Genomic DNA, 12774 nt, shown 5'->3' with positions numbered 1-12774 from the left:
AGCGACGAGGACGACGTCTTGGTCTGCAAATGTTCAGAAAGACATACGATCAAAAGAGTGGCTACCAAACCAGAAGAAGAACATTTCATGGATCAAACGGATGCTGTCTGTGACACTATGGATGAAGATGGTGAAATCAAAGAAGCCATGGATCAAACAGATGCCGCCCGTGACACAGACGCTTCCTGGGATGAAGAAGACTGCTGTTCGAGACGTTACCTGTTTTGCCATCGTCCCGAAATGCGCCACGTCTATACACGGATGCAGACATTTGGGTGGTGGCCCATACAGTTACGCCAGAAACCGAGGGAGCTCGCCAAGGCCGGTTTCTTCTACACGGGGGATCACGATGCCGTCGTCTGTTACTGTTGTGGACTACGTGCCTACCGATGGCAGAGAATGGATGACCCAGTGATGGAACATTACGGACTGTCCCCGAGATGTCCCTATGTGAATAACGTGTTCAGACATTAACTGTTTCAAACACGTGTGAGACACTTGAATGTTTTTGACATAACTGTATGTTTTGTCATATATTTTATGTACTACATTTTTGTTGTTTAGTAATAAAATTTTGCGTTGTATCCTTCCGTTATTTATAAATAGCATGACTTTGTGACATGTATGTCAGTTGAGAACCATGTCTCGGTGGGAAAGGTACCTAGAGTCTATTTACTACGATGTAAAACATCCTGGGAGTTATGCAGGTCCTAGTAAACTGTATCAAGCTGTTAAAGCAGAGGGTATATTTAAAATTCCTCTGACACGTATTAAATCATGGTTGAAAGGTCAAGAGACCTATACCATGACACATCAAGTGAGGCGAAAGTTTCCACGTAATACCTATGTTGTGGAAGGGTTAGACAGTCACTGGCAATCCGATCTAATGGATATGGTCAGTTTGGCTAAATACATTGAAGGGGTGAGATACCTCATTGTGATCATTGACCTGTTCTCCAGGTACTTGTGGGTGCTACCACTCAAGTCAAAAACGGGGAACGACGTGGTAGAGACTTTGACAGAATTCTGGAAATTAGAGTCCAGAAAACCCAAATTGTTTCAGTCCGATTCAGGGTCAGAATACAAGAACCATAAGGTCAAAGCATTGTTGATGTCGCATGGCATAACGCAGCTGTTTGCTCTAAATGAAACCAAAGCAAGTTATGCCGAACGGGTCATTAAAACCATCAAAATGCGTCTCTATCGTGTTAAAAAACTTTACTTACAAGTACATGGATGTTCTAGAGAAAGTCGTCTATAGCTATAACCACACCAAGCATCGAATGTTAGGTCAAACACCAGTCAGTATCAACCAAACGAACGAAAGAGAGGTCCGTCTGTCTCAGTACCTGATCAAACCTAAAAAGGCAATCCACAAAAAGAAGTTTACATTTAACATAGGTGATAAAGTACGAGTCAGTCATCTTCGGGGCACCTTTGATCGGGAATACCAAGAGAAATGGTCTGGCGAAATATTTACCATTGAGAAAAGGTACTGGTCTCAAGGTAAAGACTTGTACAAATTAAAGGACTGGGGTGGTGATGCCATCGAAGGGACATTCTATGCAGCTGAACTTCAAAAGGTGACTGAGAATCCTGATCAACTGTACCGTATCCAAGACATTGTGAAAAGGAGAACTCGTAACAAACAGAAAGAAGTGTTGGTCAAATGGCTTCACTGGCCTAAGAACTACAATTCGTGGATTCCAGAAGCAGACGTTGTTCGATATCAGACAGTATAAAAGACCTCAGCACATGTTTGACTTTTCATTATCATGGAAGAAATTGTAGAGACACAACCTCTGTCAAGAAGTCATTCGGGTGATACCTGGACATTTTTTGGTAAACGTGTGGCCAAATCGGAAACGGTATTTTTCTCTCAAATCATCATCATATACGTGGTGGTGATTACGTGTATCATCAACTTATCTCTTCATCAAGGTAATTCTAACTTGTGGACAGCACTACTCAGCAGTAGCTTGGGTTATTTGCTGCCAAATCCCAAGATCAAAACGAATAAGCACCATGGATAAGTACATTACCATTCGAAGTACAGACAGTACGTCTTACTTTCCCGACAACACACACTGGTCTTTTAGAGTCAATCTGTATGACAGACTACATCTCGGGAAAAAAGTGGGTGGTAGCAGCCACCGAAATCACCATTCAGAATTGGGAAGTTTCGAGAAAATCAGACAGCCATGACATTTACGTGTGTTCCAACATCTGCTACAGCTCACACGTTGGAGAAAGAAAGGAGCCCTTGCTGAGACGCATCTGTTTGATGGGGAATAAAAAGGAAAGATCTTTTGTGTTTCCAAACTATCATTACGTACCCATGAGACTGGAAGATGTGCAGATCGTGGACATCTATATACAGGACGCAGATGGCAATCCAGCCTCATTTATCACGGGACCAGTGACGGCGACACTGCACGTGAAACCACAGCCCTTTTGGTTTTGAAACATGGCTGAATACGTTCTAAAACATTACAATTATTTAAAACTGATGATGAACATTCACGATTATCAGATGACTCTGGGATTACTGAATGATATGAATACAGAACAAATGTTGGCCTTGGTGGCGATCGTTCAAGGGTTGCTGGACGGACGTATTAACGTCACAGCAGGACAGAAACGTCGATTCTTACAGTCTAACAATGAATATCTGAACATGATGAAAATGCTCGTATCACCTTCCGTGATGAATAGAACTAGAAAACGTATATTGAAACAAAACACCCCTTTGTTAGCCTTCATTTTGGACGACAGTCACCTGGATCAGATGAAAGCAAAAACCGTATGGTCAGTGGTCACGGATAGCTGGAGATATGCAGGATCTCTATAAATAGGATGTCTGTCACAAACCATCATCATTTGAGATAGAACCTTCAGAGGAGCAACATGTCAGACCAGTACAAGCTGTACGTCCCCGACGTGGACAAATGGACCCGTTTCTACAAACTGCAGGCACAAGGTAAACTTCAACCCCACTTCGAAATTCAACGTGGTGGGAAGAGTCAGATCATGTACAGTGTGGATCGATGTCTAGAACTCTACGATCCCACATGGAAAAAAGAAAAAGAAGAACAGAACAAACCCCCGGCACCCAATGTTGTCATGGTCTCCCCAACGCAACAGGTGGTGGAGCAAGCTAAGGCCGATCTGAAACGGAAACGAGAACAGAGTGGCGTGGAACAGAAACGACAAGAGCAGACTGGGCAAAAATGGCACAAGCATTTCTGAGAAGGCTATAAAAGGGGGCATGGCAGTTTCAACATCGTCAATTCACGTCGAACACATCAACAATCAACAACATGAATCAGTGTCGCATTTGCGAAAAAAAATATGTTTGGACCCACGACCTAACTCGGCACGTACGAAATAAACATGGACTCTTGGAATCTGAAAATAAGCCTTCCCAGCAGCAGCAGCAGCAGCAGCAGCAGCAGCAGCAGCAGCAGCAGCAGCCACCACCACCACCACAGCAGCAGCAGCAGCAGCCACCACCACCACCACAGCAGTAGCAGCAACAGCCGCAGCAGCAGCAGCAGCAGCAACAGCAGCAGCCCCTAAGATATATGTTTGGACCCACGACCTAACTCGGCACGTACGAAATAAACATGGACTCTTGGAATCTGAAAATAAGCCTTCCCAGCAGCAGCAGCACCACCACCACCACAGCAGCAGCAGCAGCAGCCACCACCACCACCACAGCAGTAGCAGCAACAGCCGCAGCAGCAGCAGCAGCAGCAGCAGCAACAGCAGCAGCCCCTAAGATTGTTACATCCGTTCACCATGATCGTGTCGGGACCAACGTCGTGTGGAAAGACTGTTTTGGTATACAAACTGCTAAGGGATGGTAAAATCCAGCCGCCTCCTCAGCGCATCATCTGGCTCTACAAACGATGGCAACCCCTCTATGATACGATCAAAATGGTTGCTCGAGTGAAATTTGTTCAAGGTATACCCGAGAATTTGGAAAAGGATCGTTATTTGGATTCGAGAGTCAGAAATCTCATCGTGTTGGACGACCTGATGTCTACAGCTGGAAAAGACCCTCGCATCACCGACCTGTTCACGGAAGGAAGTCACCACAGAAACCTCTCTGTGATTGCCATCAACCAGAACCTGTATCACAGCAAGGACCCGACACAGAGAAGAAACTGTCAGTACCTGACACTGTTCAACAACCCCATCGACAAGCAGCAAGTCCTAACCTTGGCACAGCAGATGTATCCTGGAAATACTCGTCATTTCATGCAGCGGTTTGAGGAAGCTACCCACAGGCCCTACGGATATCTCTTGGTGGACTTGAAATCGACCACGCCCGAACATTGGCGTCTTCGGCCTAATGGTTTAGAGACGGGGCCGTCCGAATGGTATAAAAGCACGAACGTAACGGCGAATGTCTCAGAAGAGTTGCAGCCACCGACGAAGAAAGAGCTCTACGTGCAAATCATGCAAAGAAACGCATTCAAGAGAAAACTACCAGGCATACCCGCCTACGAAAGTGACGACGAAGATGATGAGGTAGAACCCTATCTGAAAAAAGTCAAGAGGATGCAGTCTTGCGATACGTGTGGTCTTGGTTTTTAAAGACGGAAGCGACTTGCAGCGACATCTGCGATTTAAAACGTGCGAAGAGGGAAATGAAGAGCCGTCGCCCGACCTGGTAAACGAAGGCATTCGTCTCATGGTGGAACGTGAATTCGACATCAATCATGACTATATCGAAAGCAAGAGGAAACGCTACGAAGAAAAAAACATGTCCCAAGATGCCATTGAAAGAAACATGAAGACATTGCAATGGAAGTTATTTAAAGACACGTACTCTCGCTTTCTGACCTATATGCATTACTTTGACAAAGGTCCCAACACCAGAAAGATTTTACAGTTTGTGAATCTAGACAAAGATGTGAGACCACAGATTCGTTCTAAATTAAATCAGTATCGTTCCTGGATCGGCGAATATTTGGATGAACAAGACGACGACGATACCGACGATGAGGAGGACGATGATGATGAAGAGAAATGAATACTCATATTATTCACATGTCGCCCTTAAGGCCTCTCGATGTAACCCAGTGTGTGCCCATTTTATATATGTGTCAGTGATTTGTAATTTAGAAATAAATGAAAAACCAAACCATTGCGTTTGTTTTTTGTGTTTTTTACTCTATGACTAGATTTGTGATTGGATATTTCTACCGCTACTTTATAGTAGCAAGAGCTGTGTGTACAAGACAGAACATACCACGATCTTTGATATACCAGACATAATACACTAGTTGGCTATAGCTTAATGGGCCACCGACGGGGATCGATCCTAGATCGACCACTGTATTTACCCCTTTGGTAATTAAAAAGCCTGTAAAAAGGCTTGTGCTTAAAATGCACTAAAAGATTATAGTTTAGGTCGGAGCGTTGAGTTGCAGTCACGCGTTCTTTCTTCAAAGCAATGGGCTGGGGATGTTTCACACACACACACACACACACACACACACACACACACACACATTCCTTTCTTCCCTTAACAAACATTCCTTTCTTCTCCTTAACACATATGCCTTTCTTCGAGACAAACATTCCTTTCTTCGAGACAAATATGTCTTTCTTTCCCTATGACTAAAACAAAATAAAATATTTGTATTCAGTTAATCTTTATTTTACGAGGAAGAAAATGTTTTATTTACTCAACATATTTTATTTATGGTTATACGGACATACGGACCACACAGATATTGATTGAGGAAACCCGCTGTCGCCACTTCATTGGCTACTCTTCCGATTAGCAGCAAGGGATCCTACACCATCCCACAGACAGAATAGTACATACCGTTGTCCAGTTGTGGAGCATTGGCTGGATATATCCCAGACCGACCCACATCAAGGGAACACTGAGCTACGTCCCGTCCCCACAGGGTTATTAGAGGATGCTTGAAAAAATTAGTAAAATAATAAATAAATAAACAAATAAATAAATAAGTAAATAAGTAAAATAAAAACAAACTATAAATTATTATTTTGTTTTTAAAATAATAGAAAAAATCGAATTTCCCCACATGAGATACGAACGACGTACCCTCAGCGCTGGACGCGAAGTCGTTCGCAGCTGACTACTTCACGCATGTTAACAAAACCTGTCATTTAAACCGTTATATGTGCGAGCGGCGAAGCGCGGAATGAAGTGACGAAATAGGTCAGTTAATAATAATCTTGTGAATGCGCTATCAGATAGCGGGAACCAGATAGCGTAGAACGAAAATTCTGTTTTACACCTATTTAAATCATTTCTTATTTCACGTCTTTAAGAATGTAACTTCTAGTTCCGAAGAGTATTTTATTTAGAGACTGACAACACAAGATACCACCGCTTCCCGGATGTAAACAGTTATAACCGTTCATCATTCAGCGCGCTAAAATTAAACACACTACCTCGCGTCGGGCAGAGTCCTTAGAAGTGGTAGGTTAACGACACCACTAGAGCACCTCGATTTATGAATCATTGGCTATTGGATGTGAAACATACTTCTGACAGTTTTAGAGAGGAAACTCCCTGCACTTTTCCATTAGTAGCAAGGGATCCTACACTTCCCACAGACAGGATAGCACGGGCGTTGCTAAGTACGACGGATCGGGGTCGGGCTAACTAGTTCAGGATTATACTAAGTAGGTCAGGGGCCGGTCTAAGTAGGTCAGTAGGACGTTGCACACGGTACAGTAGTCCGTGACGTCATCAAGGTCACGGTCAGTCTAAGTAGGTCAGGGTCAGTAGGACGAGGTCACGGCACAAGGCCGTGACGTCATCAAGGTCAAGGTCACGGAAAGTAGGTCATGGCACCATACAGGTCCGCCTACTACTTTAGAGGTCGAAATCGTAATTCACGATTAGCAAATATGTTGAACATTTTTACACTAGCAGATCTCTTGGGACGTGGACTGTCTGCAAATGAGTCATCACAGGCTCTAGTAAATGTCGCCAACAAACGTTTTGGGAAGAAGTGGAAAATACCTCAAGAAGGGGACAATAGCTTTGATATAGACACCCTGCAGAATGTGAGAAATAGGCGTTATGCAGATGAGCTGATTGAAGTAAAAGGGCTAGCTTGCATTGCTGGTGACATGGAAGCAAACGCGCAGGCTGGGAGAATAATCATTCATACCACAGACAGTGCAACCAAGAAAGGAGCTGGACAGTTTGTCCTTTTTTCTCTACCATTGATGACATGTTTCGAAGAAATTACTCAGGACATTGTAAATCAGTGTTCCCTGATTTTCGAGATTTTGGGAGCAGTGTCAACCTAACCAGTCTCTGAAATATGCCAGCTTGTGGGTGCTCATATGACTGGTTATACTGAACACAATAAAGGGTTTGCAGAGATCATAGCTGATATGTACAATCTTGACACAAAAGCCGGACAGCTTTTTTTGTGGTACACATACTGCATTAGGATTTGCTTCAGGAATGAACCAACAACAGGCGTTCATCGAAAGAGACATGACTTTAGAGACAATTTTCAAGAACTTTATGGTTGACCTAGACTTTGATTCTAAGTATGGTTCTGTGGCTGGGCAAGCATTAGACTGCACTTTAAGACACATCGCACCTGAATTTAAGCACAAGCTATAGAACTACTACAAACAGAATAACAATGTTCACCAAGTAATGGTATTTCTTTTCTCCATGGATAGAAACCTTTTTGGACAAGAATCCTAGTATAAAGAATCGGCTTGCTGCATAGTCAGTTTTCTGAATGTGGAATACTTCAACCCAGCATTTGTTGTCTTTGCTGCTCTGGGAATTCAGCTAATAGAGCCATTTTTACAGTGTTACGATTGACAAAGGAGCAACTCACTCATATCTGAAGGTCTACCGAAACCTCAGTGATCTGATGTCCAGATATGTCACTGTGACGGAACATGCTCTTATCTTTTCGCCTGTGGCGATGTTAAGGGGACATTCCCGAGTTTACTGCATTGTAAGATGTTTCCGTATAATAAAGTATTTCTACGATTAAACTTACATATTAAATATATTTTCTGGTTTAGAATATCAGAATATTTTTTAAGAAATAAAATGAAAGTTAACCTAGTACAAATATTAGAACGATCAGAAACACAATATACAACCACTAATATTCTAAACAAGAAAATATATGTAATATGTAAGTTTAATCGTAGAAATATTTTATTACTCGATAACATCTTAAAACATTGCAGCAAACTCAGGAATGTCCCTTTAATTGTTTTAGAGGGCTGTGTGCAGCTTGGTTACGTAATACCCCCGCGCGACGGTGGTAGTCCTGCGTCCCAATACACACCGAGACCAGGTGTGGAGGCCATGTGGAGAGTGGTTACGTAATACCTTTGCGCGACCATGGTATCTCTAGCGAACTAGGCGTCGATCAGTCTAGGCTTGTAAGAAAATATACCGTCTTGATCGCAGTGGAAATATGCACATCATAAGATTCGGTCCCGCGGACTGTCTCCGGACCAGTCTGGGATTTTATAATAAATAGATAGGATTTTAGATATATCGGGGAGAAACATTGGAAGTATCCAGGGGAACGGACATGGTCCAACTGAACGAACTATATTAGTTCAGACCGCACTTGGTAAATATATTTATTTCTGCTCTGTTGTATAATCTTGATGTGATTGATGTGACTTTAAATATTTGAATACTGTATTATACCAATATTCTTTAGACAGTGTCTCCGGTAATCTGACGAAGTAAATTGTAGGCTTCACTGTTCTAATATTTTTATACGAGTATTTGATAAGATAAAGCTTAGCCGGTCATCCTAGAGGACCTAGGTAAACTGTAGGTTATTGTCTTTATTGTGATATGTACCAGTATTAATTCTGTATTACAAGGTTACTGAATGAGTATTTAAGGGTTAATTAAAAATTAACCAGTTAGGAATAGAGTTGTAATTCCTTTATTAATTAAGTTCCCCTGACAGCGTTTCTCAATTATCACTCGCGTGTGTGTTGTATCACGGTGAAGTGATTAGAATATTGTGTAAACTAGACACCTAGTGATTAACTAATTAAGTGATTAGCTCTGGGTTGTTATTATATTGTTGTTGTTAATTAACTACTGCGGCAAGTACATTTGTCAGCGTTAGAGTTAATACAGATTCCAAAGTGTATTGTGTTTTGTTGTGTTTTCTAGGGAACTAAACGTGCTACATATATATTTTATATAAGATATTATCTCTGATCACTCCTAGAGCCGGGCCACTCGGGTAGTAGCCTGCCCGATACAGAGAGTTCTAATAGTTAGGAGAGATATTTGGATAATCGTTTTTTATTCAGTTACGGGTATTGTAGGATTCCCGTGACAGGAATAAAAATTGGGGTGCTCGTCCCGGATCTGAAACGGGACATGCATATTTGAAAAGGATGGTTTGTAAATGGGGGCTTTATAAAACATTTTTACAAATTCACTATAAGTAGCAACGTTGTTCACTAGAAAAAATAAATAATAAGTGCATCATATCTAAACATGGATAAGAATTTGCTGGATACGCTCAGTGTAGTGGAGATAAAGCGGGCGCATAAGGCCGAATTAGCTGAAATCGCGAGTCAGCGGGAAATTGATTTAACATCAGCTAAAACATTAGGAGATATGAGGACAATTATTATCCAGGAAGTTTTTGGTGATAGCCCTGTTATGGAAGAAAGAGAGATTGTTCCAGAGATAGAGATAAATGAGTTGAGTATGGAACAACAGTTAGCTTTTAAAAAGCTTGAGTACGAAAGAGAAGAACGTGCATTAGATAGAGAGAGATAAAGAGAAGAGAAGAGAGGGATAGAGAAAAAGAAGAGATAGAGAAGAGAGAGATAGGGATAGAGAGAGAGAGAGAAGAGAGAGATAGGGATAGAGAGAGAGAGGAGAGAGATAGGGAGAGAGAGAGAGAGAAGAGAGAGATAGGGATAGAGAATTCCAGTTAGCAAAATTAAAAGTGGAACATGAGTTAAAGTTGAATACTGAAGAAGTTAGACGAGAGGCAGGAAATGGGTTTAACATGTCGGAGGCTTATAGATCAGTGCCTGTATTTGACAACCAGGAGGTAGATATGTTCTTCCAACTTTTTGAACGGGCCGCTAAGCAGCTAAATTGGCCGCAGTCTAAGTGGACATTGTTAGCCATGTCTAAGTTTAAGGGGAAGGCTAGCGTAGCTTATAATTCAATGAGTGATGAGCAAGCAAGTCAGTACGACCTAGTTAAGTCTGCAGTGTTGAGGGCTTATGACTTACGACCTGAGGATTATCGTTTACGGTATAGCGAGTTGAAAAAAACGCAGGGTCAGTCTTATAGTGAGTTCGTGGCTAAGAAAGCAGGGATGTTTGATAAATGGGTGGTTTCTCATCAGGTAGGGTCATATACCGAGTTACGGGAATTGTTGATCTTACAGGACATTAAAAATGGATTACCAGTTAGCTTACGTATTCATTTAGAGGATCGTGATATAAAAAAAATAGAGGAGGCAGGCATAGTGGCAGATGATTACGTGTTAATACACAAAGCTCAGGCAGTACAGGGTAGCTCTATACAACAAGGTGATAAGAAGAAATTTCAGCCAAGTTTTTCCCGGGAAAGTAACTATCGAGGAGAGTCATCTAGTTGGTCAGCTAGTCAGGCAAGGAATGCACCTGGTGGGCAAAGTAAGGATAAACCTGCATTATCAGCCAATGCACGAACTTTTCGTCCACATTGCAGTTACTGTAAAAAGGATAACCATCTTGTCGGGGACTGTTTTAAACGGAAAGGCGATAATGCGCAAGTGGTCGGTTTAGTGAGGTCAGCTACGTTAGCGAGAGAGTTAATGGTTAGTCCCATGGCAGAGAAAGTAAACCCGTATGTGTCCCCTGGTATGGTTTGTGATGTAAAACAAGAGTTGAGTCCTAAGGCAATATCAATCTATCGAGATACAGGGTGTAGCCAGTCTCTTATAACGTCAGATTGTTTAGCTGGTATAGAGAATTCAGATACAGGACGTAGTTTGGTCTTAACCTCGGTTACTGGAGAAAATATGGTTGTCCGGTTACATAACGTTTTCTTGTGTTCGAAGTTTGTGACTGGACCAGTCGTTATGGGTGTTGTGAAGGACTTGCCTTTTGAAAACATAGGAGTTTTGTTGGGTAACGATTTGACTAGTCAGTGTTGCCAGCCGCCAGGTGACCAATTGTTAATTGAAGACAGCCCTTTACCAATAGAAGAGTGTGAGGTTGATGAGATTAGATGTCCTGCGTGTGTAATGACTAGGGCTATGGCCAGAAGGGTAGCACGAGACCCAGAGGAAAATTGTGATTTGTCTGATACGTGTGTGAGCCATGAAATTGGAGTGGATGAGGTTTTCAGTAAAATGGTAGATAAGTCAACTGAGGAACTAAATGTGGTGGAACCTGTTGACCTCCCGCAGAGGGGAAATGAACCAGTTGTGTTTGATAGAGGGGACTTACCTTGTAATAGACAAGAGTTAATCCTAGAGCAGGGGGCTGATCCAAATTTGTTGGCAGCTCGCACTACATTGTTAACTGAGGGTGAGATGGAGGATCAGATGTCAGGTTATTATATGGACAAGGGAGCATTAATGAATAAGAGAGTTAGAGATAGGTTGTAGCAGGCGACCGAACTAGTTAGGAAGCAACTGAGCTATGCTCAGAGCAAAATAAAATCAGTGTTTGATAGGAAGGCTAGGAGTCGGGAATTTAAACCAGGGGATAAAGTGCTATAAAGGTTATTTTGACAGACTGCCGATAGTTCCAGTGTTACCTGTCCAGATTGAGAGTCACTTAATTTCCTGTGATGACGTCAAGACTGCAGAGATCAAATTAACCAACAGCCAGATCCTAGCAGACTTGAGTCCGGACTTGCACCTTGACAGCCCCCAGCGAGCAGAGCTGACTACGTTGATACAAGAAAATGTTTCCATTTGTCAGGACTTTCCAACGATTACAATACCTTAATCCAGGATGTGCGCATGGAACCCAACGCTACACCGAGTCGACAGCATGCCTATCGGATAAAACCTGTAAAACGTGCGGCACTGAAAAAGGAGATAGATTACATGTTGATGGCAGCACCAGACTACCGAATGCCTTTCAAGCTGGCTGTGGATGCCAGTGACGTGGGAGCTGGAGCTGTGCTGTTCCAAGAAGACGAAAATGGACTGGACCATCCTAATGAAAGCCACCAACCAGAGAGTTTTGAGATGGGAGTCTTCTTCTGCAGGAATTCCCAATTACCATTGAACACATCAAGGGCACATCCAATGTAATCGCTGATGCCCTGTCCTGAAGTTGTGATAATGTGTTGATGTTCTCGGTTTCTGTTTTTGTTTATATATATATATATATACTATAGACTCAGTGTGATTACTGGTAGTCACCTTATTACTATGTGTTATAAATGCCCGGATGCGTCGGTTAACGGACATTTTTGTTTTGTTTAAATGTAGTATATTTCCCTATTCCTAGAGTAGAGGAAATATCCTTTTTGAGGTGGGGGTGTGTGACGGAACATGCTCTTATCTTTTCGCCTGTGGCAATGTTAATTGTTTTAGAGGGCTGTGTGCAGCTTGGTTACGTAATACCCCCGCGCGACGGTGGTAGTCACACTTGAATTCTTCAAGTTTGAAGATCCATGGTTTGAATGTGTCAGTCGGGGCCTATTCTGTGGAGTATAACAGAACTACAGTCAACAGATTGTTGCAAGGGTGCCAAAAAGGCAGTTCAGTATGCTAACGACGTCATTAC

At 42.4% G+C, this 12774-nt stretch overlaps 1 protein-coding gene across 1 annotated transcript; it reads left to right on the top strand.

Annotated features, from left to right (window-relative positions):
* The first annotated feature begins 1232 nt into the window (after positions 1–1232).
* Positions 1233–1742, top strand: LOC121369700. Its single transcript, XM_041494752.1, has one exon. It carries the CDS (start codon positions 1233–1235, stop codon positions 1740–1742), a length of 510 nt encoding a protein of 169 aa, XP_041350686.1.
* The last annotated feature ends 11032 nt before the right edge of the window (positions 1743–12774 follow it).

Source organism: Gigantopelta aegis, chromosome 4, assembly GCF_016097555.1.
Source record: "Gigantopelta aegis isolate Gae_Host chromosome 4, Gae_host_genome, whole genome shotgun sequence".
Lineage (NCBI taxonomy): Eukaryota > Metazoa > Mollusca > Gastropoda > Neomphalida > Peltospiridae > Gigantopelta > Gigantopelta aegis.
The sequence above is the reverse complement of the archived record's forward strand: the minus strand, read 5'-3'. Positions and strand labels throughout refer to the sequence as shown.

What these genes read in the sequence shown, in the direction of transcription:
- LOC121369700 (XM_041494752.1), top strand. Translation starts at nt 1,233, where the DNA reads ATGGATGTTCTAGAGAAAGTCGTCTATAGCTATAACCACACCAAGCAT.